Source organism: Salvia hispanica, chromosome 3 (genome assembly GCF_023119035.1).
Source record: "Salvia hispanica cultivar TCC Black 2014 chromosome 3, UniMelb_Shisp_WGS_1.0, whole genome shotgun sequence".
Taxonomy (NCBI): domain Eukaryota; kingdom Viridiplantae; phylum Streptophyta; class Magnoliopsida; order Lamiales; family Lamiaceae; genus Salvia; species Salvia hispanica.
The window spans coordinates 1,347,972-1,375,850 of record NC_062967.1 but is presented as its reverse complement, the minus strand read 5'-3'; the positions used below and the strand labels follow the sequence as shown (position 1 = coordinate 1,375,850).

The following is a 27,879-nucleotide window of genomic DNA, read 5'->3' as shown; positions in this document are numbered from 1 at the left end:
ATTCTAGAGTTGCGTTATGCTCCGTTCGTTTCACAATAATAGAGTCATTTTGTCATTTTGGTACGTTCCATAATAAAAGAGTCATTTTTTTTTAGTAAAAGTCAACACATTTTTCACACACTTTACTCTCTCTTACTTTACTCTCTCCGAACACAATTTTTCTTAATCTCCGTGCCAAAAAGAAACGCCTCCTTTACTATGGAATGGAGGGAGTACTTTTTAAAAATATTTCAACTAAATTTTTCTCTATATCCCCTCATTTTACTAATTTTGCAATTAAATTGTTATTGTTTACTATTAAAACTATGGTTAATGGACGAATTGAGTATAATTTTCTAATACTACTAAATTACCTTTAATTTGGAGTTTGGTTAATATTTCTAGAAGTTGAGTATAATGTATTAATGTGCAAGTAGAGAAAGTCAAAAGGCTGCGGAAGAAGACTAAGTCTATTCAAAATAAATAAATAGTCATAATTCGACGAACACGAAGCGTGCCGACCTTCTTACTCTATAATCAAACGATTCTATTTTGAATTGCTAATTTATATGAAATTATTAGTATTATTATTAATTTTCTGTACCAACTTGCTCGAATTGAATTTATTAACCAAAATATCAAGCCTTCATTATTGAATATTTAATTCAATATTCTCGCATTAGTTATTTAAATGGGGTAAATATTGTTTTTGGGTGTTATATCCAACACTAGCCAGCTCATTCAGCATATTATAGACATTATAAAATGTAGAGATAATGATGCAAGAATAAAAATGCGTGGCTTGTGTTTGGCTTTGTAGACTAAATTTGATTCGATTCCGAACATTTTTTTATATATGATTAATAAATCTTAGTGTAAAACAATAATTATGCCTCTACAATATAGAATTATTTTATACTCCTAATTATTGCTTCTACCCGTCATTTTAACACGATATTATAAAAATAATAGTGTTCTCATCTTTTGGCCCCCTGTGTGTCTTAATTTATGAAATAACAAAAGCAATCTCAACTAAGTGTATTTTTCTACCACACAAGACTTAATTATCTCTAAATTTGATAATTGATAGCATGTGACAATTGAAAAAAAAATATAAATAATTCGTTTTTTTTTATATTTAATTTTTTTTCCTGATAAATGGCCCTAAATTAAACATCATTAGTTTTTATTTAAATGCACCAAATATTTTATACGTGTATTTGGATCCAAAATTCGTAAGCGTGTTCAAGCCGTGTTAATTATTAAAAAATTGCGTTAAAATTGAGAATTTAGTCAATGAAAGCTCGTTAAGTTAGTGGACTCAATGAATAAAAAATCACAGAATTCGATTCCAACAAAATATAAATTCACATGTAAATTAGAAATAATCCATGATAATAAAAAAATTACTCCTACTAATAAATTTTCCAACAAAAAAAAAAACTAGTAATAAAGATATATATCTACACCTAAGACAACAATGCAAACACCACATACAATAATAGTACATCACAAGTTATGCTACAAATGAAGCCAAAATCATCAATTGAAGCACCAATGCATTGCTCCTCAAAACCTAAGCATGCTTGTCTTCATCGAAACCCGGTGCTCCCGGAGGCGTGTGCGCCTTCGTATAAACACGGTGGCGCCTCTCCCGTCCGTATATGACCCAAAACAGCAGAGACAGCATGACTGCGAGGGCAACCATCACGAGCCCGACATAGATCCACTTGCTATACCTACGCAACCCGGGACAGTGATCGGCCTCTATGGCCGAGAACGTATCCCTCACAAAACTACAGTCTTGAACAGTAGCCAAGAAAGGACCATACTTAAACAAGCCATAGCTCACATTCACACTAGCAGCCATCTGCGTGTACATGGCCGGCGTCAGACGGCCCTGTGTCGTGCAGATCCCGTTCGACGATGTTTGGCAGACATAGCCACCTAACACCTGCATTGTTGGTAAAGTTTCAATCTTTTAATCTATTGATCCCAAAATAAGGCTAAAACAGAGTTTTGGTTATACCTCAGTGGCATTGCTGAGGTTGGTCTCACCGGGTGCACAAGCACGGCTGGTGAGGTCGGGATTGAACGGATTGCACACGTTTGGCACGGGAGGGCCTGATTGGTTGAAGTAGAGCGGGAGGAAGCTGGGGACGTTGTTGGCGTTGGAGATGTTGGAGATGACCGTGTTCATCAACGTGACGAGCTGTGATGATACTTCCTTGCTCTTGGTCAAGGTCTCTTGGGCGGTAGCGTTGTCCACGCAAGGAAGGATGTCGTCGAGAGCTGTATGAGCAGTCGGGTTCTGGACCCACTCGTTCATTGCTACGCACGTATCCCCTGTCACGCTGAAATTAGGAACCAAGTGAGACGATGCAGTGCAAATTAGTTGGCTCGGCTCGTTGTGGATGGGAGAATCGGATAGTTTATACGTACTTGTGCAGAAGAAGAAAGATCCCGCATAGTATGAACGTCCCGGTCACAAGAATCCATCCCGTGACCACTAATCTGCAACGACAAACGAAACATTAGGCGTATATAGAGCTACACTACGAGGGAAGCAAGAACGAATATGTTTGAAGAAAAAAGCTATTCAAACTCACATGTAAACAAGAACCTGCATTCCGAAGATTGAAAACACTGAAACGAAACAATCCCAGAGTAAGATCAGAGACGACAATGTGAAAAAATACGCGAGTGCTAATAAGTTCAAGAAAGTACCGAATCCAAGAAACGTAAGAAGAAGCATAACTGCGGAGAGTATGATGAGAGCCAATCTCCTGCAAGAAAACAAAGCATTCACACTCTCTATAGCTATTCAAATTTGAAACTAGTTCTAACTTACACAGATTGAATGAGATCCTTGATCTTCTGTGAATTGTCCTCGGTTTTAGTCGAGAGGGTGCTGGCCGATGAGTTTATCTTGGTTTGGATGCTGTCGATGTCGCCTATGACATTAGGCGGCAGACTCACTTGATCCACGTTGATTTGCTTGGCGGCAGCCAGATATCCCGAGACATTTTTAAGACTCTCGGATGTGGTGTCGGCCTGATAGACGACGTATTCCAAAGTGTTGATAGTGCTGGAGTGGAATTTCCCTTGGCCAGTGTACAAGATGATGCATCCAATGCTGGAGAAGGTAACATTAGACACTAATTTCACCTTCACAATGTGTGACAACAAATGGAGAGACAAAGAGAGGTATATTACATTGCAGAAATGGTGAAGAAGGTGAGGAGAATGAGAGAGAGGGCATAGGCGACTCGAGAATAGCCATAAGGCGCCTTTCGGCAGCAGCAGAAGTAGAGGCATGTGATGATCAAGCATACCCCGAAGACGACAAACCAGATTGCGCCAACAATGAAGAAGGGAACAGCAGTGTAAGCCACAGACTGTAATCCAACATCAAGTTATTCAAATGGTTAAGTTGAGACTCTCTTGTTTTTCATACAAACACATTTTTATCATACAGATACAATACAGATACACAAAATAGCATAAAATGCTTGAACAAACTCAAGAAAACTAAACCCAAATTGGCCAAGAACATAAAGAAGTGAGATTTGGACCACAAACTATTGAAGTAACTCATGATACAATGTGAAATCAAACACTCCCAAGAAAGAAACTAAACCAAAATTGGCTAACAACATAATGAATGAGATTTTGAACACAAATTCTTGAATCAACTTGTAACAATATCAAATCAAATTTCCCCATGAAAGAAAACTAAACCCAAATTGGCCAATAACATTGTGAAATGTATTTGGAACACAAATTCTTGAACTAACCTATAACAATATGAAACCAAGCATCTCCAAGCAAGAATACTAAACCCAAATTGTCCAACAACATGAAGAAATGAGATTTGGAACACAAATTCTTGAACTAACTCATAACAATAAGAAATCAAACACTCCCAAGAAAGAAAACTAATCCTAAAGTGGCCAACCACAAACTCAAATGAGATTTGGTAAACACATTCTTGAACTAACTCATAACAATATGAACTAAAACATTGCCAAGAAAGAAAACAACTGTAATAGTAAAATTCTTGCACTATAGCTCATTAGCTATTAACATGGGACACATATTCTTGAACAAACTCTCATAAAAAAACACCCTACAATCAGATTGTCCAACAACAAAAAGTGTAAAGAAAATGAGCTTACACCCCAGTAATGGCGATTACTGATATTCCAGCCTCCTGTGTATTTGCGAAAATCATCAAGAGGGTCTTTCCTCTGAGTCCTCTTCTCAGCCAAAATCAGAGTTGTGTTCACTTGTTCATCACCTGCCAGAAATCTCCCTCTCTCTCTCCCAACCACCGCTGCACAACAAACACAAATTCAAGATTCGATTTTTAACACAAGAAAAAACATATGAGAAAGCAAAATGGTGGGATTGATTAACCTGAAGTCTGCAGAGTTGGGAAAAGGGCTTCTTCCCCAAATGCCAATGCAACAAATGCTGCTGCAAGGCATGAGAAAAGAAGCAGAGATCTCAAGCACGCCGCCATCCTTCTTCCCTTTTTCTTTACCACTTCAAATTTGAAAATGAAATGCAGCAAACTTCAATAAAATGCAGCAAGTTTGTAACTTTACTAGTGTGCCTGTGTGTTAAATAAGTGACATGTGGCGATTCCACATTTTTCTTCCTTACATTTTGATTTTATAGTATACATTTTTCGAATAAAAATGCCGGTTTGCGGTTTCTGCCTTCATTGCCGCCACTCAACGAAATTCTACAGCTTCTTTAACTAATTACGGCATTTAATAACGCCACTTTACCTATTAATCAACCGGTTTTAATGAACTGGTTGAAAATTACTTCACTCTATGGGCTAATAATAACTCTACTTTTGACAAAACCCACTTTCGATTTCATTGAATTCAGTGAATATCTGATTAAAGATTGAATTTTTAAATTAGCTGAGTGGAATAAAGGATTTAGAAAGGTGAATTCATGAAGGAACAGGGCATCAATCAAGATTTATTGTTCACAAGATTTGAATTTGAATCATTGCGAAAAGCTCTAATTAAATGCGCATTATCTCACTGATAAATATCTTAGTCAGTCGCCTTTTTAGTTGTCGGTAATACAATAAAATAATCATACTTTATTGGTAATTGCCATGATTTTGTAGTAGTAGTATTTGATTATATCAATTGGAAATAAAAAAGAAAAACAAATAGTAGGATGTATTTACCATGATTGGAATTATGGCTTCTATTTTTGTATTTAATTTCGTTTGATGATGGGTATTTTAAATTGTTGTCATCCTTTCATCTTTGAATTAGATTAAATAACTGTAATATCATATGATGGGAATAATTAAAAGTAAATAAAAGAACAAAAGCAATTGGAGTTTGTAACAGCAACGTGTAGCTTTTCCCCTGTTTCGATTATTTAAATGTATCAATTTGATACTGACTGATTAATTAAACACCTAAATCATCAATCATAGTATACATCTGTCACACGACTTCGTCACTTTGCAATTTGGATCACATGAGTTGTATTCACCTCATATTTATTTACTTATTATTTGACTTTTAAGATAAAATATAAGCAACAAGCATATATAGATGGAGTAATGGTAGTCGAAAATTTGAATTCATGCTCTTTACATGGAACAAAATAGTGACCTGAGTCTGACTTCACAATGTTTTACAAATCAATACTGATTTAAAGCATACCTTTTGATTAATGTTTTATCAATCTTATAACTTTCAAACTATAAGAATTAAACTTTAAATTTACTACCATTCAAAATTATCAAGAGACTTTATTTTCAGTGAAATTGGTAGTCACGTGGAAGTCAATTTTTTCGATTCTCAACTCATGAAGACGAATTGGAGTTATGCTTTAATCCATCCCCACACCAAAGTGTCATCTCAATAAATAAGCATCAAATATTCATTGAAAAAATTAGTCTCATAAAACAAGTACAAATTGCAATAAATCACTTAGGACACGTTCGGTGTTCATTAAATGACCACAAATGGGGTCAAATCATGGCAAAAAAGATGGTTCGGTGTTCCGTAGATGAATCTGCATGGCCTTTGATTTCCACTCCAGCCCACACTGTCAGTTTGACTTTTGGAAGAGATGAATCATGCTGCCCACTTGATATTGGAAAACTTGTCCGATACAGTGCACAAGAATTGGTGTGGATGCTACCAAAGTGTCCATCAAATTTTTGGGTTTCCCCCCATTAACACATGCGTCTGCATATTTGAGTTTTGCATTTGGGTTACTTTCTCTCACTGCATTGCATTTCTTGGAAGCTGTTGAAGACCCGGTGGCGAAGATCAACATATTTTCGGCGCTTCCAAACCGTCAACGCATTCAAAAGTTGATCAGTACCATTGTGTCTAATGTATACCCCTTCCAACGTTCGTCAAATCTATTTTCTTAGATCTAAATAAGTTTTTGGTACAGTTTCAGATCCGGTTGCCAAGTGGAGGGGCCATACTCCGACAAGGACAACATCTTGGGTGATTCGAATGTTTCATTTTCGGTTTACCACTTAAATTCAACAGTAGGGATACCGGATGAAATTACAGAGAAATGATAGGGACATATTCGTCAGACGCCATGGACTTTGCTTGCGTGTTGTCAGCCAAATATGAATCACGAAACGCCCACAACTATTTTCTGCTTGATGGGACCAGCCTATTTTAATTAAGTCAACATTCATATCTTATTTTTCCAAATAGGAAGAAGCGAACAAGCCCTTTTAGGTTTTAGATGACAGATTTTTCCTTGATGGTTTGTAAGAATATTCAACACTTAGCAATTGCAATTGTTCAAATTAGTGGTATGAAATTATGACTCAATGGGTTGTTAAATGTTTCATAGTACTAAATTAAACCCAATTGGGCCTTTCTGTTAATTTATAAACATTTTGGCCCATGAAATAAAATATTCAGAATAAAATAAAATAAACTCAAATTTGATTGGGCTCTGTTTATGGGCCAAACTAAAAAAGGGCCCAACTAGGGATCCAGGTATGACGTAAAATGTTTAAATATCCAAATCGCTTCGCATCTTCACTATCGTCTGCTCCGGATTAGGGTTTATTGCTGCTGCCGCCCTCCTCCACACAAACACACACTCTGATAGCTCGCAGCCATGGCGGAACAGGTAAATCCTTGTATCCATAGCTCGCCTGCTACCGCTTTTTATTTCTCTTTGCTGTTTGTGACTGATTCGATTGTGATTTGAATCGATTTGCAGACCGAGAAGGCCTTTTTGAAGCAGCCTAAGGTGTTTCTCTGGTGAGTTTTTTTGTTTCTGTAGTGTTAGATTTGTTAAATTGTGTGTGTATACGGTGCTTGGTTTGAAGCTGAATGCGATATCCTCTTGTTTCTGCATTTGTTGTTTTTGTTATGATTTGTAGAGCAGAGTATCATTATTCTATGGACTAGTGATTCGTATTATTTTACTTGTAGTGAGTTATGAGATGCGTTGTGTTTGATTTCGTAATTGTTTGATTGTAGCTCGAAGAAGACAGGGAAGGGTAAGGCCCCTGGAAAGGGAGGGAACCGTTACTTCAAGAGCATTGGACTCGGATTCAAAACACCACGAGAGGCATCTGAAGGTTGTTTTTCTGGTTTACTTTTGTACTGGAACACTACCTTTTGTTCTTATACCTCTGATATATGTTTCCCTTGTTAATCCATTTGGTTTTTTAATTTATTTTTGTGATTGATTTTGTATTGTTATTTTGATAATTTTTAATGTGTAGGAAATCTTAATTGATTTGTTTTTAACTGTTGGTATATTTAGAGAGTGAGAGGTGCTGGATATCTATGTTATGGAGCTTTTGATTCGGTATTTAATGAGAATATTGCAATCTTTCTTTCAAGTGCTTGTGTTACTTTGTGTTTATTTCTTTTGTTTCCTGTGAAATGTGAAAGACTATCAATCTGTTTCATTTTTACTTGTACTGAATACTGTGGTGTTATTTATCTGATTATGTTGGTTTCTTACCCTATTAATCGAAGACTTGTATTTTCTCCATTTTGTTACCGTTGCTATTTATACTGAAATCAACTCATATTTGTTCAGGAACATACATTGATAAGAAGTGCCCCTTCACTGGTAATGTTTCCATCAGAGGACGCATCCTTGCTGGAACTTGCCACAGTGCAAAGATGATGAGAACAATCATCGTTAGACGTAACTACCTGCACTGGGTGAAGAAGTACCAGAGGTATGCTATTTGCTTTTGTAAGATGCTTCCATTGTTCTGGTTTATGTTTGTTAATCTGAGTGCTTTACTTGGGTTGGACTTAGGTACGAGAAGAGGCACTCAAACATCCCAGCACATATCTCTCCATGCTTCCGTGTGAAGGAAGGCGACCATGTCACCATTGGTCAATGCAGGCTAGTACCACAAATTTTCAGTTTTTTATGTTACTTAGATATCCAGAATATGGAATTAACAAGCTTCTGTGTTTTCTTGCAGGCCACTTTCCAAAACCGTGAGGTTTAATGTTCTTAAGGTGATTCCAGCAGGTTCTTCTGGACTTGGGAAGAAGGCTTTTACAGCTATGTGAGTTAGGCGATAAGACGTTTGTCGTTTTATTTAAACTTTTTTTTTTATGGATGAATTTTGAAGTAATATTGTTTCTGTTGGAATATTATCATTGACCTCGCTTTGATATCTAGTACTGCTGTTTATCTACTTTCATTTTTGTGTGTTTTCCGATTGATCTTGAGATTGTTACCTGATTTCGTATTTATTTTTTATCGTTCTTATAATTTAAATCTATATTAATTAACGTCTGAGAATTGATTAATTGGTAAAATGTGAGTTTTTTGTTTATATATTTACCGCTAGAAATAGTTTATTGTATATATATTTACCCAGTTCTGATAGTATGAGTTTTATCTTCTTATATATTGTCGGAGAAAGCAAGTTTAACTAAAATGTCAAAAGGAATGTTGGCGACCGAAAAGTTTCTTTATTCCTTCTACTTGTAAATTCAATCCACAAACTAATTGGGGAAATATACTATACTTTGGGGAAATATTACTCTATATTTCAATGTACATTATGGGAAGCTGACAGTACTTAGAGCATCCACGATAGGAGGAAATTTTCTCCTGGACACTTCTCTTTTTTTTGTCCATAGCCACTTTTTATTTGTCCACGGTCACAAAAAAAAACAAATTCCGCAATAATAGTGGACACTTTTATTAGCCAAAAATGGGTGTGGAGTGAAAATTGGTGGGATATTTATAAAAATAGGCAAAAGTAAACAATTATAAATTCGAAATTTAAAAAAAAAATTAAAATCGGCGACTTCCGTGGCGGTTTCGCCGTGCAATAGATAGCCGCGACGGCCGCCGCGATTCTCGCTCGTCCGGCTCGTCCTCGGCGCTTTCTGGGCGAAAGCCCTTCCGCTCCACAAAAGCCGTCCGCCTCCGGGGCGGACGCGTCCACCACAATAGCCATCCGCGATCGTGGCGGCCGCCGCGCCGCCCCTATAGTGGATGCTCTTATTTTCAGCTTATGACCAAACTATGACCAAACTGGATAGTCTAACTCATGTCCAAATAATGAATGACTCATAACTAGCGATTTTCGGACTTTTTACATCGATAAAAATGTACTTTATGCAATACATTTATAATGTAAGGAAAATTTTAAAAAGATGAACTAATTGTACAGTAACCTTAATAATTAAATTCAGTATAGAAAAGATGGATTAATAGAACAATTAAAAAATACATTAAAAAATGCAACAAAAATGCAATAATTTTAGTATAAATTAAAAAAAATCCATCCTAAAAAAAATTACATAATTAAAAAAAATCATAAAAAATTACATTAAAAATGCAATAAAAAAATGCATTAAAAATACATTAAAAAAAATGCAACCGATTAGCCGAAATTGAGCCTACAATAGCGGCCAGCGGGATCGGTTAGCGCCTGCAAATCGGCTAGCCGAAATGCCGTTGGCCGGTTCCAATGGTTCGGCTAGCCGACCGGCTAGCGACGCGAATCGGCTAGCCGCTATTGGAGATGCTCTAATATCCAACAACTGGTAAACTTAAACCGAAAAGGATAATGACTTATTATGCACTTATTATGTAAGTGCACACTTTTCCATGTATCTACTACTAATGGCCTCCACTATCGTTTTTCATCTCTTACCTCTTACACATCTTGTATCTTCGCCTCCTCCCATTTGTAACGTTGTCGTTTCTTCCCGTCTAGCATTGTTACGTCCCTCCCTTCTCCACGTCCAACTTGTGTTGCCGTCCCCTTTATCCTTTAGTCCCTTTTCCCTTATATTCTTCTTCCCTAAGTAGGAGTACTATTTTTCCAATTAAAGCTAATTGTTTCATATTTCATTTAAAATCATCACAAGTTAAATGAATCATTATTTATTTTTTATTAAAAATCAAATATTTATATTTCACTATAATTTTCTCTCTATTTATTACTCCTAGAGTATCTATTTTTAAAGTGTTATTAGAATTAAAGAGATCTAATTTAACACAACAGAAACAGTACAAGAATGTAACACTAGATTCTACCATCGTGAATTTGGGCCGAGCGAGAAGAAGGCCCAATTAAGTGCTGCGCACTGCACCGGTGGCAGACTAGTGGGTCCCGCGGTCCTGTCACTTTTGTCCTTCAAAATGATTACCACTCGAACCATTGGCCTCACTTCTCATCCAACGGTCACGATCGCGCAGTGCACCCCACGCGCCGTCGTCCAACGCCTATCCATTGCACATTCATTTCTTCACTATCTATCAGACTATCCCATCATCACACACTCTCTCTCTCTCTGCTTCAGTTCCGAGCTAGTGTCATGTGTATATCTCTGTATCCATCTCTCTCAGCTCACGGAGTTGGAAGGGTTTAGTTTCGCTCTCGTGTTGCTACTTCCGTCCACGATTCTGCGGCGCTGATGGAGAGGAGCCTGCATTCGCCGCCTGGAATGGAGGACACGTGGCGGAGACAGCTGTGGCGACAGTCCGAGCTTCCTCCTCCGCCCTCCTCATTGCTCGATTCTCGTGCTCAGGTCTGTTAATTTTGCTTTTATCAGCTTCTACTTTGCTCGATTTTGCTTGCATGTAGTGTGAATTTGTGGCAGCAGATGGCGGTTTCTGGTTGGAATTGTGCACGTTGCAGCTTGCGGTGTTTGCATGTGACCTAATTTTGGTTCAATGGAGTTCCGTACAGTTGTAATTTTCTGCATAATTTGCCCCTTTTTTGTGTGAGTTCGTTTCGATGTGTTGCAAATAATGACAAATGGAGTTCATCTGGAGTTTCTACAGACTTTTTTTTGTCTTCAATTTGGATATTTAGCATTCTATAAATAGTTTAGTTGAACTTGGGTGGATTTCTTGTCTTGTAGCTAGTATGGCTATTTATTGAACCTAATAAAAACAATTTGGAACCCTGGCTATGAATGTAGTTTGTGATAAATAGAGAAATTTAGTGCTTATGTGATTCTGAATACTCTATCAAATATCTCCCCCTAACTTTACCTCTCCAATAGCTCTCTGATGCAGATTGTCGTCTTTATATGCAATTGCTGCAAGAATCAATGCCGTTAACTGGTGGAGTGACCCGGGATCACATGCCATCTAACATGCATGGTGTCGAAAACTTGGGGCATGCTGATCTTGGAGCTTCATTCTTATCTCTGATCTCAGGTCCAACGGCTCATGTGCCCTGTGATCAGCAGAATTTATTGGATCCAAATACGTTACCGGTCTCCAATCCACATCCTCCAAGTGGTGGGACTGCCAACGGATTTTCCAGGGGAAGCAGAGTTTCGGTCTTGCCTGGTTTCTCATGGCCACACAGATTGGACTTGCCAAATTTGACTTCGGGGTCGTTTTGTCAACCTTCTACTTCGTCTAATGCTGATGCAAACTGTAGAAACAATTATGAGATACTTCAGGCTGCAAGCTTGGATGTTCGAAAATCACAGACGGTAGCATGCCAGAACTCTCATGAGAAAGGCAAAGTAAATTGTTTATACCCCCCGACTGGGAGTAACACTAGCAGTAAGATACTAGAGAAGTATCCCCTCATAACAGCTTCCCCGAAATTTCTGGTAGACAACAATGCATCTGTTTGCTCCCCGTACAATCCTTCCAACAGTTTTTTTCGTGTTTCATGTTGTGGCATCAGTAAGTTTCTGACACTCTTTGACTGAATATATTGTGGTTTCATTCCATTTTGACGTAGTCTAACCCCTTTATTGATTTCAATAGGTGGAAGCTTACTTCTCAGTGATACTGGACTTCTTGGAGTTGTTTGCACATGCCATGGTCTGTGCATGTCAATCTCCAAGTTCTTAGAGGTAATAATATCTTCTTTTACAATGTTCCTGCCATTTTGCTTATGATGTGCATCCTGTGATCCTTGATTATGTTAGTAAATGTCTAAATATTTGTTCATGTGGAAAAGTATCTGAAAGTGAGATCATGCATCAGCATTCAGGTTCTTGTGATGCTGACCCTGGGAATGCAGTTTTTATGGATAATGGGGAGACTATAGCTCACTGGTGGAAGGTCTTCTCATCCAAAATCAGGGTATGTTCGTTTTTACTGGATCATCTGCGGGGCAGGGTGTGTGAGGGGGAAGTGTGTACTGTAGAGAGACTTGAATATATGCATCGGCGTGACAGATGCAGCTGTCTTCAGGCTCATTGATCTCTTTTATCTGAAATATTGCTGTACAATTTATTTGTTATTCTGTTGTTTTTAACATACTATAGTATTTAATAGAATTTATGCCTAGAATTTGAAGAATGCTGAGGCCAAAATATTGTTGTTTGTTTATTAGATTAGAGTATTGGAAGGGCCCAGAGGATGGGATTGGCCTGAAGGAATTTCAGTGGCGTCGGGTTTGACAGATCATCCTATTTCCAGCTTGTCAAACAGTTCCATCACGTCGAATCAAGTAGACCCTTGTAGAGCTTCAGCAAGCTATGAGCAGAAAAGTCGCAGTGTCATAAATTCGAAGGATAATCATAGTTTCCGGAACATTGTTGATGAATATCTACACCGTGGAACAGATAGACCGTCAAGAGATAGCGGAAATTCTTTTTTCAAAAACTTCATGAGCAATTCTCACCAAACGCAACATTTGCATGGACTGCTAAACTCAACTTCTGTACATTCAGAGAAAGCTTCTCAGCCTGTTGTGCCCTCGCTTAATTTAAAAACATCATGCAGTGGCTTCAGTGATGGTTCAGAAAACAGTTTAATTGTTGAGAAACCAGGAGTTTCCTCTAGTATTGAATTGAGACTTGGGCAGCCGTCACAGAAAAGCCTGACATTGAATATGAAACATCAACTTGCTATCGGGTCTAATCTACGTGGCATACATGAGGAGGCTTCAAATGTGTTTTGCCAGGATAAGCTTCTTCAGACAAGTATGTTGCTGTAATTTTGCATTCTTACTATCACATATATATACTTTTCCCATCCCAAAACTGTATGTATAATTTGCTTCTAACTCAATGTAATGCAGAAGCCAATAAATGGCAAGGTAGTGGACCGACTCACCAGTTTGCAAATATTAATTTTAGTCCTGCCGGAAGAAGGAGGCCAACTCATTTGGAGCATGCACATGGTGTGAGAGGAGGCTATGCTGCAACTGCCAATTGCTGGAAAGATTCATCAAATATTAGCTTGCAAACAACAACCAACTTAAGTTCTAAGTTGCAAACAAACAACCCCGAGACAAAGTGTCAATTCAGGAACATTTACGAGAATAGCAGTTGCAGGCATGCCCGTGAGAATAATCATTATGTATCCAATGCTAATGAAAGAGACAAAATTTATTTTCCATGTAGTTTGCCGGCTAGTACCATCAAGGAATTGGGTATGGATGTGTCAAATGGCCCAAGCAAAATGAATGAAGACAAAGTAGTGGAATATGCTTTGGATGGCTTGGTTGGTGCAGCCAAATCACATACTGAAGTCTCAGGGGAACTTAAGGGAAAGGCAAGAAGTTTTAACTTAGTTCTGGGAGAGAACTCCACAGCTTTTCTGGGGAAAAACCTTGATTCCCACCATGTATCTACCACGCCTACTGATAAATCATATGGTAGAGAATTCTCAAGCAATTACTTGAAGATCTCTTCGCTTTCTGATATTACCCACTTCAGTTATAATAATCTCAAACCTATCCAAAATCCAATGGTTTCTGAAGAGATGCCTCTTGGGCCCACCGCCACAAATTCAGTGTTTGTCCACAATGCAGTTCCAACATTGCCAAAAGAAAACAATAGTCTAATAAGAAAAGGTTTGCAGTACAAGAGTGTGGAAATGCCTGGTGCGTGGAACATGTTTGATTTATCTGGCAGAGACAATGGCCCACCTGAAAGAGGTGTCCAAGAACATGAGATCGCAAAAAATCCTTGTGTACTGTCTCCTGTGACAATTGCTCCATCAACATCACAGCATTCTGCGCAATTATGTGATTCTTTGAGTATAATAAAATTTCCAGAAAGGGGAGACAAGTCAAGGTTGCCTGGCTATTGGATGGGATATAATTGTGAGAGATTTTGTACAAAAGGTAAACATATCGTATCTCAAGCGCATATTGCGGCATTTTTTTAAGTTCTTAAGATGTACTTGTATATGTTGCTCCCTGACTTCTACCATATTAAGCATGTATGGCATTTTATGGCTATTTAAATTTGAATAATCCCATATATCTTATTATTCCACCAGGAAGATCTCAGTATGCCGAAAATTCTGTACTTCCTCACATGGAGCAGCTTTATTTAAGGTAATTGTAACTGCTGACCTTCCCTTTTTCCTGCTTATATTAATGTACCATGAAACTTCGTATTTTCTTAGATCTACCTATAAAATGCATACTCCTTATAATCTTGACTTTCTCTTCTCATGATCTGATCAGTATGATGTCTTCTTTCTTATTGAATGGGAAAAGCATTTGCATGACATCGCATTATACAGTTCAGTGTACATTTAAAGTACTTCAATAAGTTTTAGTCAAATGGATTACTAGCTGGGGTGTGGGGCTGAAGTGATGGCTCAATAACAATGGACTTGGAAACTATACTTATAAAAGTATATTCTAAAGGGAGATGCTACTATTTTCAAACCACATGTTCCTATATTTCGTTTCTCTCTTCTGATTTGCTTTACTTTCTCATCATAATAAAATTCGAACCAGGGGATCTGAATGCAACTTTACTCGCAGCAAGAAAGAGCACTCCTCACAAGGTTTACCATATGCCTCTGTACCTGAAAAGTGCAGCTCTACTAACCAAGAAAATTATTTGGCTGGGCAGTATGACTTGAATGCTGGTAATATGGCAAAAGGAGATAGAATTGGATTAGCTACAACAAGCTCACTTCACTCGAAGTTGAAGACAAACTTTAGTTTTCTGGAGACAACTAAATCTTTTGATAAAGCTAAAAGTTCTGTGGTACCAAACACGAAGAGTGCTGAATCTTGTTATTTTCAGTGGAGAGACGTGCCCAAAAAAGGAACAGGGAATTGCAGTTTGACTGGTAAAGAACGGGAAGTTGTTTCGCACAGTTCTTTGGGATGCCCTGCTGCTGATGTTTCTAAGTCACTTGCTGAATTTACTCCGATTGTGGTTCCCGTGAAGGAGCATGAAATAACTAATATCTCTTCTGGATGTTCTGCTCCTGATATGACCCAGTCATCCAGTGAGGTTAACAAGAAAGAGTCTCCTACTACTGAAGTTAGGAATATCAGGTTTGCTGATAATCTAGTTCTGGATAACGGATCTGGAAATTTCAGAAGCTGTTCATCTGATGATGCACTTGATTCAGAATCCGGTCCTGAATTCTGTGAATCAGTGTCCAAGATCAACTCGATCAAGAGCAAACCATTCAAACTAGTTCCTAGGAAGGAATCTCTTAGTCTAGTTGAAGAGATCAGAGTCCAAAATTCATTGCAATTAAAAATGCCATCATACAAGATCAAGAGAAGTTACACCTTTCATGAAGACAGTGATTGTTTACAGAATTTTGAGTTAGCTCCTAAAAAGAAGAGGAAAACAGTTAAATGGAAGAAGCTGGATGTCTCTGGAAACTCCTCCATTGATAACAAAACCCCAAAATGCTCTGAGGAAGTTGGACAGAATGCTAATTCATTCTCAGACATGCAGATACCACATAAAGGTGATCAACAACAAAGTCCTAGCAGTTGTGCAGAGTATGTTGAGCAAAGTGACAAGCAGAGAAATTCTGCTTTTCCAGCTGCCACATGGATCTCCTGTGGAAAAGACTTCAAGGAAGTTCATCAACATGAGCATCAGCAGCAATGGAACACATGTAAAAGTTTGGTGGTTAATGATACTTTAAGAGCTTCTGAAGTGTTGAGAAAGGAAAGGTTAAGACTAAATGATGATTCTTCCAGACCCATAGAAACTCGAGAAAATTTTTGCAGTGGTGCTGCATTGACTGGAAAATGGACATCATTAGGTGGCTGTAATTCTCACAGTAAATTCAGCTATGAGAAACGGATTGTCAAGCCAACAGTTTGTGGGAAGTACGGAATTATATCTAATGGAAATCCATCAAAGCCAACTAAAATTGTTTCCTTGAGAGTGGTTCTCAAGACTGCCGCGTCTCTTGTAGATAAAAGCAGCAGAAAAGCTGACAACTATAAGAAACTGAAATCCACATCTGTAAAAGAAAAGAAGATGAGGGTTAGACATGTAAATGAAACAGTTTTGGGCAAGAAAGTACAGAAGAGTCAAGTGAATAAGTCTGGATCTCACAGTTCACATTCTATTGAACTGGAATCTAGTGACTGGAGTGATGAATTAGACACAGCATCCTGCTCTGATACTGATGGAAGCGATTATCAGTCATCATATGCTTTGCAGAAAGGCATCAAACATAGTACTGCCGACAGCAAAACCGAGGATAAGCTGAAAACAAAGTTCAAGGAAGGTCGTAAGCGAAGCCTTCATGAACTCTTATCCAAGGGTACTAGTTCTGAGATTTTAAATATTTCTGTGCATCAGGAATTTTAGTTGCGAAGTTTGTGGGCCAATCCATAGTGAAGTTCCAAAAATGTTCTTTGTTGACAATGTTGGCAGGGACAAATTTATGATTCTACCAAAATAGAACTTGCAATTAGTTCTTTCTAGTCCTGAGTTTCATATTATGGATGATTACTTGATATTTTTATTACATAGCTTCATATTTTACGATACAGTAATGTTTTCAATGATTTTCTGCCAGGAAATAGTTCCAGCGTTTTAAACGAAGTGGTGGAAACAACTAGCAGATGTTGTGGAGTGGTGATGAAAAATGCTGTGGATGGTAGAGCTCAAACAAGTGAAACGAACAATGCACTGAGGTGGGAACTCTAGAGCATTCTTAAACCATGCCCTTATTTTTCAACGTGCTGATACCGCAATACCCTTAGTAACCTCTAACTGTGGAATGATATAGATGCTCAGAGAAACACCTACCTGAAAACTCAGACATGTTTGGTTGTGTTTGCGGGGGATCAAACAAAGATGAACACAGTCAATTACTACAGTGCAATAGGTTTTTACTTAAGGTACATACTGTACTCAATTGTATCTTCTTAACATCTTGTGTATCGAAACCATGGTATTTGAACTTGTGGAAAGCACTTGCAAAACCCTTGAGATGTAAAATAGTCTGGTTTTCAGTAGAAATTAGCATAAAGAGATAATGCTTTACGTAGCAGTAGCTTGAAATGTGTTCTAATTACCAGGCATCAAATCATATAACTGTTTATAACTGATGGAAACTTAATTTAGTACTTACAAGTTGTAACAGCCTCAAGTGTAAATATGTGGTTCTGATTAGGGGCTTCGAGATGAGGGTGAAGCTGTTGACAATAAGAATGTTAGCTTTCATCAGAGATGCATGCCTTATGCGACATCTCATGTGATAATACCTGATAGTGACAGTGAAAGCCTTCAAACTGGAGAGAGGTTCAGCTGTGCTCGAACTGAGGTATCCGGCTCATGAAATTACTTTTCAGACATCAGGATTTTTTTAAGATTTAGTGATTTATGTGATAGGTTTACAAGGGTCGTAAACGAGAAGGATTTTTTCACAATCGTTCTCGTGACACAAATCGAAGTGGTGGCTGCCATGTTCCTCAAGAGCAACTCAATGCATGGCAGCACATAAATCGACAGAAACCACAGAGAAAAGGGCCTCCAATGCTGTTAACTTGCAATGTTGAATCAGACTGTCGGGTGAGTTTCTTTGGTACTGGTAAACCAGATACTCGTCTTATACTACTTTTATCAGTTCATAATCTATGATGTTATACTTCTCTGTTTGCAGAAGGCTTACACTCGGTATAAGCAATCAAAAAGTTGGAAACAGTTGGTGGTGTATAAATCAGGCATACATGCTTTGGGTCTCTACACGTCACAGTTCATCTCTTGTGGAGCTATGGTCTGACCTAGCAGTGTCTCACTGTCTCTTAGTTTGGAATTTGATGTTGAAGATCTTAAAAGTTCAATCTGAGTTGTTTTCTCCCTAGGTTGTGGAGTACGTAGGCGAAATAGTGGGGCTGCGCGTGGCAGACAGAAGGGAGAGTGAATATCATTCAGGAAAGAAGCTGCAGCATAAGAGTGCATGTTATTTCTTCAAGATAGATAAAGAGCACATTATCGATGCTACTCGCAAGGGTGGTATTGCTCGGTTTGTGAACCACTCATGTGAGGTAATTATCACATCATGAATATTTTGTATTAGATAGTAATATTCAGAAATATTAATTCTGACTTTGTCGATGTTGCTTGAGCAGCCAAACTGCGTTGCCAAAGTAATATCTGTGAGGACAGAAAAGAAGGTAATGTCTGCCTGCACTATGAAGTCTTGATTCGATGTTGTTCCCCTGTTTAACAAAACCTCATGTGTGGCAAACAGGTTGTGTTTTTTGCCGAAAGGGACATATATCCCGGAGAGGAGATAACCTACGACTACCATTTCAACCACGAAGACGAAGGTGAAAAAATTCCTTGCTACTGTAATTCCAAGAACTGCAGGCGTTATCTCAACTGAGACAAAATCTGCTTCATCATTTTTGTGTAAGTAAATGAATGTGCAAACTGTAGCGTACATATATGTTAGCAAATTATCCAACTTTTTTTGGATTGAAACATATTATTCCTCATCAACGATTTACAAGCCGCAGGAGCATAATTCCCAGTTGAAAAAAGTTGATGTGTGTTGATATATTAAAACAGAAGATATACATGTTTGTTATCTGATGATGACTTCAGTCTTTAGGAACCCCAATTTGGAATATTTGCAGTGGCTTCATTCACCATCTTCACTAATGTCACCTGCCATGAATTATACCCAAACTTGTGTTCACATATGCATATTTCACACAAAATTGCACACATATATTGATATATCATAGAGGTTATACCACACTTTCTGGGACACCGGGTGGTGGTAGGGAAAGGTTTCTGGGAGGCCAGTCGTTGTATGATCTCTTGTCGAATCTCCACTCTCCGAACTTTCCGGGTGTCATCTTACCCTGAGAAGGATTGAAGTAGATTGAGAACCAATATGCAACAAAGGATCTAATGCTGGCCTAAGAAGATGTATCATATACCTGTAAATCGTAATCGCATCCGTATGTGTAATGGATTATGTAAGACTTCCCGATCACCGTGTCCCAAGGAGGCTGTAGAGAATTAATCAAGATAGTCAACTTTATAGGTCATTAATTAGTACTACCTCTATCTATATAAGACTATAACTAATAGTTTTGTTTTTTCATTTTTGTTTACTCTCTAATATGAGGTTAGATTTGTTTAAAATATGTGTTTCAAGAAGAAAAGGAGATGAAGATCATAAGAAAGCAACAACATACCACATGCCTCACAAATTAATTTACTATCTAAACTATAGAAGACATAATTTTCAAAGAAATTGAGAAGAAATGACAGGAAAACTAGCCCACCTGAATCATGAAGTCCTTGTGCAATATGTTACCAACATCATGAAGAGCAGACGCAACGGCATACGCATACCTACATTCACAAGTAAACAACTTAGTTAGACATCAAAATGTTAATTAATCAGTGTTGTTAGGTGCACATTGGGCAGAGAGGTAAAAATCTGAGGTGCGGGGCGATGGGAGAGACGAGGCCTCGCCTCGTGCTGTGCTGTTAATCTCAGTTAGCTGGAAAGAAGCTTACATCTCAAGTACCCATCCAAAAGCTTTATCTGCTTCCGGGTCTTTCTTCATGGCCAACGACACATTCATCCAAGTCGGGGCTATCCTTTTCAGAGCATCCTAACACACAATTTACTCGGTAAACACAACTTTCCAACCTTGTAGAAGTGCAAGAAATAGGGCAGAAAGCTTAAGATACCTTCCGCAAAATGACTGGGGAATTCCCAATCGGGTCGATGTTAGTAATTGGTCCTCTATCCTCCGGGAAGAACTTGCGCAGGATCTTCTCGAATTTCTTAGGCTCAATGTAGAAGAAAGGGAAGGCGGCTGCAAGGCCGTCTCTGGACAAGTTCGGGATTGGCTTGACCAGAAGGTGGTCCGGCTCCGACATAAATATGTAGCTGCACGATGTAAACTTACTCCATTAAGTAGCTAGCCTTAAAAGAAAGAAAAAGCAAGTGGTTTCATTTCATACTCTTCTTCAATGTTTGCTTGTTGGAGCCACTGCACAAATGCCCAAGGTCTGTTTAGGACAATGTACCCCTGCCATTATATTAATAGGAGTCAATTTTTGAAGAAGCAAAACCTAGGAATAAGAGCATGGGCTGAAGATTCTTGTTTTTGAATCAAGATATCCCATAACTATATAAAATGAAAAAAATCTTAAAGAATGCTGAGCTACTTGCTTCAATCAAAGTCACCCAATTGAGTAAAACATAAAAGAATATACACAAAAAATAAGAACAAAACTAGAAAGAAATCTCATGATTCAAGGGCTTCAATCAAAAGTCACCTAATTGAGTAAAAAACCTCCAAATCTAGAATAACAACAGAAACTATAAGAACAAATCTGGAAGAATGAAAACCCCACAAATTCAAGGGCTTCAATCAAAAGTCACTCAATTTGAGTAAAAAAAAACCCAAAATCAAGGCTTATACACAAAAATAAGAACAAGACTAGATGAAAGAGAAACTCCCAAATTCAATGCTTCAATCAGAAGTCACCTAATTGAGTAAAAAACAAATTCACAAAAACAATAACAAAACTAGAATAAAGAAAAGTCACTCAATTGAGTAAACAACCCCTAAATTCAAGGGTTTATACTCACAAATAAGAACAAAACTAGAGGAATGAAAACCCCCAAATTCAACGGCTTCAATCAAAAGTCACCCAATTGAATAAAACCCCCAAATTCTAGGGCTTATACACAAAACTAGAAGACAGAAAACCTGGTCCACTCCATCGGGAAGGGGCTGAGCGACAAATGTGGGAATCTCATCCATGAATCGATCGGGCTTGCCGGAATGCAGTACTCTGGTGAATCCCCCCATGTCGGAGCTAGGGTTCCGCAGCTTCTGCTGCTTGAACCAGTAGTACATTACCCTGCACTGCCACGTGTTGTAGACGGAGTCGGAGGCGGTGACGGCGGTGTGGAACAGCCTCCGCCGCCGCCCCTTCCTGGCGGCGTCGGTCGGCATTCTGATGATCGGATCGACCGACGATTTCGCCGACGATTCGCCCGGGAATCCCTGCTTGAGCGAGGCATTGGCGGAGATGATGATGTTGTAGGTGATCAGCGCGGCGGAGAAGCTGATCACTGCGGCGAAGAACAGATTCCTACCGCCCATTTCTCGGTGATGGATTTGGTGAATTGTTAGGCAGCATTAATCGATTTTTTTTCAGCTCTAATTAACTGATTTTTGAGTTGACTAATTTGGTTTAAGTTGAAATTTTGATTCTTTCTTTATTGCCATGTCTTTGCATGTTTGTTTTTTTCTTTGTGAATTATTGAGCTAATAAGTTGTGAATAGGGTTTCTAGTTGCCTAATTTCATTCAACTTTTAAGTTTTTGAATAAATCAAGATTCTATTCTATGTGGGGTGGAGTAGGGGATGTTGTAGGAAAAGTTGTAGGTGATCCGGATCGAAATTGAACAGGATTATCATCTCGGGTTTAATTCTGGCTCTAATATTTTCGAATTGGAAATGGGTAATTAATTACCGATTTTGGTATGAAACATAAAAAGATCATAAATATAGAAAAAACAGCTAAAATATAGTCGGTTTTGAACGAGAACCAACGGTCCGTTTATGGTCTCGCATGTCTTGGAACAGTAAATGGTGCCTCAGTGTTTACAGTTCGGGACCTGCGGAGCCCCTGACCGGCAACCTTATACTCCCTCCGTCCCACAAAGATTGTCCTTCTTTTTCATTTCCCTCTGTCCCACAAAATTTGTCTCATTTCACTTTTTACCATTTTTGGTACTGGACCCTCATATTTTCACTAACTTATTCATACTCACATTGTAAAACTAATATATAAAAGTATGATCTACATTCCACTAACTTTTTCAACTCACTTTTAATTATATTTCTTAAAGTCCGTGTTCAGTCAAAATTAGACAACCTTTATATCTAATTAGGCTTTTTAGTCAAGTAGTTCGGTTTCTAATCATACAATTTTGTGCTAACTCAAAATGATTGAGTGAATATTGATCTGCCCAAGAATCATATCATACCAGAATATTGGGCTCTCATCTGAAAAATAAAGCCCAATTGGTCAAGGCTTTGCTACAAGCCCAATTCTGCATACTATAGCCTACAAGTGAGAAAATATTTTTCATAAAAATAAAAAAATGAAAAATGGAAAAAACTAAATGAGAAAAATAAAAAGGGAGAGGTAATTGCGTGGGACACAACATCTTTGAATATCGCATGCATTTTTCATTATTTCGATTTTGAATTTGATAATTGCCTAATCAAGTTGCCAGTAAAAAAAAATTTATAACCAAACGTAGTCTTTTTCATTCAAATCAACTTACCTTTTCCCTTGATTGTTGGAACCTTTTCTTTATAAAAATAATAATTCAAAAGAAAACGAAGAGTGGAGGTGTCGGTCGATCACAGTCCACACACATTATATGTATATATCCATTTAAATTAATAATCTATTGTATTTTACAGTAGAGATGCTGATTCCATACAAGAGAAAACGACAACTAAATTGCATTGCTACAACTTTACAAACATCTCCCATGCATTGAGATGTATAAAATCATGTGTAGATTATAGTAGTATTCATAAAGATAATTAAAAAGGCATATTCAAAACTGTGTGTATACCAAGCTTTCATTTCCAAATGAACTTGTACTAAAACATGGTCTTCATCTTTGAGACATGCATCTCCACACCATTTCCCCAGCTCGTGTTTAAACCCTACAAAATTAATATATGTCTGAAAATTAAACCTCAATTTTACAAGGTTAAAATTAATTAGTGGGAAAATCTTTGAAAACCCTAATAATGTTAGTACCTTTTGCGCTTGCTTTTCAAGGCAGTGGAAGAAGAAGAAGCAGCATTGCTGTGCCAATTCCTCTTCCTTTGATTGATGAACCAGTTGTTTATTTGCTTCAGCTGCAGGCCTGTTTCTTGCACCAATCTTGCCTTATCCTCTTCCTAACAAATCATCATGGAGTATATATCAATAGGGGAGCAACATAATCATGTGTATAGATGGTAAATAGATCGGACATTCCATTAATTCATTGGGAAAATTTTCATTAACTTTTGGCCAATCATGCAACTTTCAAACTCCGTGAATTGAACCATAAGCTTACTATGAATCGCGAATGCCCAAGTTTGCGAATTATAAAATTGCAATTTGGGGGTTGCCAACCCTAATCGACTTCCACATAGTGGTAAGTTTTGAACCGAGTAGTGAACACAAGTTGTGAAAAAGCGCTACATTCAGACTTCAATTAAGCAAATTAAGCGGAAAAAACTCAACTTGATTAAAATGATGGAAAGGGTGTCGTTTCAAGTCTACCTAGGCAATTAAGTTGTGAAAAAAAACGGCGTTTTGTCCAAGTCAAAAATCCATGCAACCATCAATTTCTCAAAAAAAATTTATTATCATGGGACAATTGCAAACTATAGTAAAATTATGGTTTATTTCACATGATAAAGTTATGATATTGGCCACACGGAGTAATTTATATGACAATTTTCTCTAATTCATTCTACTCACATTTTCATCATAGACTATTGTACATACTATATAAAAGTGAGACCACGTCCCACAAATGTAAGACATGTAACTGCGCATGGAGGAAGTAGATAATAAACTTACAGTGGGATATGGCCATTTAGAATGCGACTGCCACCATGCTTTCAACACCGAGGTTGTATCACCAGGGAGCTTTCCGGCGCGTCTCTTCCGTAGAATTTCCTCCCTAATGTCCACAATCTTGTCCTTGTAGCCCTATTGCACAAGCCAATATTAATTTGAATTTTTTTTTTATGATAATGATAATAGAATCAAGATGTATATATGAAGATATGGTACATTTTTGAGTTCATGCTTAAGCTCCTGGCGCACACGCTCCATGAGTGATCTTTCTGATTCTGTTGGGATCAAAGGCCCAAACCCCATGCTGTCATTCCCATCTTCAAACAGGTTTACATCACTATCTACAGGCTCATCATCGTCATCGGACATTGTCGCCCCCGTCCCTTCTCCCGGTGAAACTCCTGCATGCATTTGTTCATCTTGTTAATTAATTAAATTTAAGGCTAATGTTCAATTCTGATTTTGCACATCAATTTTAAAATATACTACTACTAAATTATTGATTTATTCTTATTTTGCAACCAACCAAAATTCTGAGGGCGACATGATACTTGCTTAAATGGTGTTGTAAGTGTCAACGAGAACGACATCACATTATATGCATCAAAACGATGATATGTCATGCTAGATTAAATAATTTCATAGTATGTTAAATTAGGGTTTAGATTAAGAAAGAATAAGAGGAAATGGAGGAAGTTAAAAATGAAGAAGAAGATGAACTGAAGTACTACAAAAAATGAAATTATTTAATTTAACACAATACGAACATCCGTGTTTCCATGTATACGACGTGACTCGTAAATAACTCATTAAGCTACTATGTCAGCTCGAGAATCTTGATTGATTGGAAAATCAAAACAAATCAATAGTTCGATATTTATAAGCAAACGTCGAAACTGATTTACAAAAAGTAAACCCCAAATTCAATTTTTGATTAGTTGCAAAATAAGAACATATGAAGTTTTCAATAATTTAAAAGCAAATTTTCAAAATTGGTATAAACAAAACTAAAATTTAGCCAAATTTTTAAGAATCTACGTACAATTATCTCTAAATATAAGTATAATAATTAAATTAAGATTAATTACCAGTTAAGCTTTGCAAGGACTGCTCGATCTCCCAACACGCCATAACCGCCTCCATCGCATGAACACGCACATGCTGCTGCAGTTGCTCTTTGAACGAACACAGCAACACCACATAATGCGTCTGTACACACACAAAAATCAAATTCAAAACAAAGATCATGTTGATTTCCGCTAGATCAAACGATAATCCTAATTTCTGAGCTCGAAATTGGGGCTTTTGCCGCGATCGGCTGATTAACCCTCCCAATTTTGAAATTAAACAAACCATACCATAAACTGATCGAGCTCCTTATCATCCGCAGCGGCATGGCCGACGGCGGAGTACTTCTCCACCACCTGCTGCGACTGCGCCAGCTGCGCGTCGATCCTCGGCAGCTGATCCACCGGCGTCGCAATGCGCAGGCACGCCACATGCGCCGACAGCAGCTGCTCGTACAGCGGGTGCGCCAATATCTCCGCCTTGCAACGCCAATTCACCGCTCCTTCAACGCCTCCTCCGCCGTTGCTATTATTCTGATTAAAATCCGCCGATTCGTGAGAAATCGCCGCCGCGATAATCGAATCGCCGGAGACCTCGCTGACGTTCCGCTGCAGAATCGATCGCGACAGCCACTGGCTGTTCGCGGCGGGGGAGGACGATCCAGAGTTCGTCTGCAGATTGAGGAAATTTCCGTCGGAGAAGTGATTCGGCGGGCGGAGAATCGCGCTGTTGAGCCAGCTCGGGGGGCGGTGGTGGTGCTGCTCCGTCGCCGGAATTGCGGAATTGTCCGGTAGATGATTGTCGCCGAAATGGTGGAGAGCCATCTCCTGCGACAAATGGTCCATCTGCGGTTAAATTGGGGGAATTGTTGATTTGATTTGACGGAGGAGATGAATGAACGTGAAGGATGATGGAAACAGCCCGCGCTCTATGACTAAAGTAAGAGAGAGAGAGTGTAGAGAGAGAGAAAGGTGGAGTTGTTTTGTAGTGTTTTTCTAGAAGAAGAAAATACAAAAAAATTGCATCATTTGCCTTGCACGGATTTGAAAAAATATGTAAAAAGAAAAGGTAGTTGGTTGATTGCTAGAGTATTTCGATGTCAAGTAGTCAAGTACAATAGTTAATCATGGAGTAGTATAAATATCTTATTGACCTCAACAAGTTATAGTACTAGTCTCCTAACGACAATTACTCACCCTCGAAATATTATTCAAGTTTGACTCAGCACATGAATTTTAAAAATATGAAGAAAAGTGAGTTGAAAAGGTCCATGAAATATTTTCCAAGTTTACTTTTATAATAAAAATGTGAAGAGGGGAATGAGTTAGTTGAATATGAGGTCACTACCAAAAATGGTAAAAGTGAAGTGTATCAAATTTTCAGGGACGGACCGAAATAGTAAATTGTATCAAATTTTCAGGGACGGAGGTAGTATTACTCAAGTTTGACTCGAGTTTTAAAAAATATGAAAAAAAAGTGAGTTGAAAAGGTTAGTGGAATGAGGATCCCACATTTATTAGTTTTGAGTATAAAGAGTTAATGGAAAATAGATCCATTTACTAAAGATAGTAAAAAAGCAAAATGAATAATTTTTCATGGACAGACTAAAATGGAAAGCTGAACAACATTTCAGATGAAGGGAGTAATAGATACTCATTTTATTCATTTTTAATATCATGACTCATTATCATTTTTTTTGGAAAACATTTATTTTCGACTTGATTTTCTAAACCCCATGTCTTCGCACGGTTATATGGTAGTTGCTCTGTTGATTAGGTAAACGAGCACAAAACAAGGGTCTTTTTTCTTTAGGGTGTGTTTGATTGGCATGAGAGTATAGTGCAAGAAAACTAGATAGAGATTGTGTTTTCAGGCCGAAAGTAAGATAGTGTCAAGATAGTCATGTTGTTTGATACACAAATTAGTTTTGGTAGATATAATGTGAATTGACGAAAATATCCTTATTCTCATTTATATATAAATGTTTTCATATGTAAAGACCATGTGAATTATTCGATTAAGTTAGATAATCTTAAAGAAATTAATCGATTTTGCAATTAGAACGTGTAAAGTTGGACAATCAAATTATTTGCAATTGATTTAGCTAATGCTTGTTTATCTATTGATTGAATTTACTAACATAACTATTATGAACTCAGCCTATTTATACCACACTAGAACTCGAATCATGTCAGCAAAATAAATTAAATTGACAGCTAGACTATTGATTTTGAATTTTTGATAATGAATTTTTCAACAATCTAAACAAATACAGTTAGGAGGGAAATGAGCAGGTTTTGTATGTGTGCGCAGAGAGAGTACAGTTGACAGAAGAAAGGTGGAAGGGAAGGGAAGGCGGCGAGAGTAATTAGGATGACAGCGACGCCACCTAATTGCCGACGTGTCGAGACGATGCTAGCGTGGACCACAACCAACAGGGACCAGCAAAAGCACGCGTTTCACCCAAGCCAATCGCAACTCGCCGCGTGGATCATGTGTTGGATCG

General features: G+C 38.0%; 5 protein-coding genes across 7 annotated transcripts; 2 read left to right on the top strand and 3 right to left on the bottom strand.

The window, feature by feature from the left end:
* Positions 1-1,414: 1,414 nt before the first annotated feature.
* On the bottom strand, positions 1,415-4,733 carry LOC125209108. The gene is made up of 9 exons (XM_048108717.1): positions 4,399-4,733; positions 4,158-4,315; positions 3,196-3,377; positions 2,831-3,115; positions 2,707-2,765; positions 2,589-2,625; positions 2,422-2,493; positions 2,009-2,333; positions 1,415-1,933 (listed from the first exon to the last, which is right to left on the bottom strand). The coding sequence occupies exons 1-9, from the start codon at positions 4,502-4,504 to the stop codon at positions 1,556-1,558; spliced, it is 1,602 nt and encodes a 533-aa protein (XP_047964674.1). The 5' UTR covers positions 4,505-4,733; the 3' UTR covers positions 1,415-1,555.
* A 2,298-nt stretch (positions 4,734-7,031) lies between these two features.
* Positions 7,032-8,686, top strand: LOC125211870 (40S ribosomal protein S11-like). Its single transcript, XM_048111816.1, has 6 exons — positions 7,032-7,134; positions 7,228-7,268; positions 7,491-7,591; positions 8,062-8,206; positions 8,290-8,379; positions 8,462-8,686. The coding sequence occupies exons 1-6, from the start codon at positions 7,123-7,125 to the stop codon at positions 8,550-8,552; spliced, it is 480 nt and encodes a 159-aa protein (XP_047967773.1). The 5' UTR covers positions 7,032-7,122; the 3' UTR covers positions 8,553-8,686.
* Positions 8,687-10,695: 2,009 nt separating this feature from the next.
* LOC125212784 lies at positions 10,696-19,256 on the top strand. Of its 3 annotated transcripts, none has more exons than XM_048113043.1 (16): positions 10,696-11,036; positions 11,517-12,156; positions 12,241-12,329; positions 12,463-12,561; positions 12,815-13,406; positions 13,505-14,554; positions 14,713-14,770; positions 15,209-16,974; positions 17,233-17,350; positions 17,446-17,557; positions 17,833-17,982; positions 18,051-18,230; positions 18,322-18,435; positions 18,524-18,706; positions 18,791-18,835; positions 18,913-19,256. In XM_048113043.1, exons 1-16 carry the CDS (start codon positions 10,923-10,925, stop codon positions 19,045-19,047), a joined length of 5,445 nt encoding a protein of 1,814 aa, XP_047969000.1. In that variant the 5' UTR covers positions 10,696-10,922; the 3' UTR covers positions 19,048-19,256. The 3 variants fall into 3 exon arrangements, with proteins under 3 accessions (XP_047969000.1, XP_047968999.1, XP_047969001.1); XM_048113042.1 differs by having other exon boundaries at positions 15,182-16,974; XM_048113044.1 differs by lacking the exon at positions 10,696-11,036 and having other exon boundaries at positions 12,017-12,156; positions 12,470-12,561; positions 15,182-16,974.
* LOC125212786 (hydroxyproline O-arabinosyltransferase 1-like) lies at positions 19,113-21,958 on the bottom strand. Its single transcript, XM_048113045.1, has 8 exons — positions 21,407-21,958; positions 20,652-20,719; positions 20,376-20,577; positions 20,199-20,296; positions 19,961-20,030; positions 19,610-19,681; positions 19,421-19,531; positions 19,113-19,331 (listed from the first exon to the last, which is right to left on the bottom strand). Exons 1-8 carry the CDS (start codon positions 21,803-21,805, stop codon positions 19,272-19,274), a joined length of 1,080 nt encoding a protein of 359 aa, XP_047969002.1. The 5' UTR covers positions 21,806-21,958; the 3' UTR covers positions 19,113-19,271.
* Positions 21,959-23,049: 1,091 nt separating this feature from the next.
* On the bottom strand, positions 23,050-26,454 carry LOC125215371 (homeobox protein knotted-1-like 3). Its single transcript, XM_048116771.1, has 6 exons — positions 25,664-26,454; positions 25,394-25,514; positions 24,522-24,706; positions 24,306-24,437; positions 23,490-23,632; positions 23,050-23,392 (listed from the first exon to the last, which is right to left on the bottom strand). Exons 1-6 carry the CDS (start codon positions 26,216-26,218, stop codon positions 23,386-23,388), a joined length of 1,143 nt encoding a protein of 380 aa, XP_047972728.1. The 5' UTR covers positions 26,219-26,454; the 3' UTR covers positions 23,050-23,385.
* Positions 26,455-27,879: the final 1,425 nt, after the last annotated feature.

What these genes read in the sequence shown, in the direction of transcription:
- LOC125209108 (XM_048108717.1), bottom strand. Translation starts at nt 4,504, where the DNA reads ATGGCGGCGTGCTTGAGATCTCTGCTTCTTTTCTCATGCCTTGCAGCA. An exon ending in TTCTTCACCATTTCTGCAAT is followed by an intron (nt 3,116 to 3,195) that starts GTAATATACCTC and finishes TACCTTCTCCAG; the next exon opens with CATTGGATGCATCATCTTGT. An exon ending in TCTTACGTTTCTTGGATTCG is followed by an intron (nt 2,626 to 2,706) that starts GTACTTTCTTGA and finishes GTTTCGTTTCAG; the next exon opens with TGTTTTCAATCTTCGGAATG.
- LOC125211870 (XM_048111816.1), top strand. An exon ending in CAGCCTAAGGTGTTTCTCTG is followed by an intron (nt 7,269 to 7,490) that starts GTGAGTTTTTTT and finishes GTTTGATTGTAG; the next exon opens with CTCGAAGAAGACAGGGAAGG. An exon ending in GTCACCATTGGTCAATGCAG is followed by an intron (nt 8,380 to 8,461) that starts GCTAGTACCACA and finishes GTTTTCTTGCAG; the next exon opens with GCCACTTTCCAAAACCGTGA.
- LOC125212784 (XM_048113042.1), top strand. Translation starts at nt 10,923, where the DNA reads ATGGAGAGGAGCCTGCATTCGCCGCCTGGAATGGAGGACACGTGGCGG. An exon ending in GGATAAGCTTCTTCAGACAA is followed by an intron (nt 13,407 to 13,504) that starts GTATGTTGCTGT and finishes AATGTAATGCAG; the next exon opens with AAGCCAATAAATGGCAAGGT. An exon ending in ATGGAGCAGCTTTATTTAAG is followed by an intron (nt 14,771 to 15,181) that starts GTAATTGTAACT and finishes AATTCGAACCAG; the next exon opens with GGGATCTGAATGCAACTTTA.
- LOC125212786 (XM_048113045.1), bottom strand. Translation starts at nt 21,805, where the DNA reads ATGGGCGGTAGGAATCTGTTCTTCGCCGCAGTGATCAGCTTCTCCGCC. An exon ending in TTCCCGATGGAGTGGACCAG is followed by an intron (nt 20,720 to 21,406) that starts GTTTTCTGTCTT and finishes ATATAATGGCAG; the next exon opens with GGGTACATTGTCCTAAACAG. An exon ending in CAAGCAAACATTGAAGAAGA is followed by an intron (nt 20,578 to 20,651) that starts GTATGAAATGAA and finishes TACATCGTGCAG; the next exon opens with CTACATATTTATGTCGGAGC.
- LOC125215371 (XM_048116771.1), bottom strand. Translation starts at nt 26,218, where the DNA reads ATGGACCATTTGTCGCAGGAGATGGCTCTCCACCATTTCGGCGACAAT. An exon ending in AGGAGCTCGATCAGTTTATG is followed by an intron (nt 25,515 to 25,663) that starts GTATGGTTTGTT and finishes GTGTGTGTACAG; the next exon opens with ACGCATTATGTGGTGTTGCT. An exon ending in GTCCTTGCAAAGCTTAACTG is followed by an intron (nt 24,707 to 25,393) that starts GTAATTAATCTT and finishes AAATGCATGCAG; the next exon opens with GAGTTTCACCGGGAGAAGGG.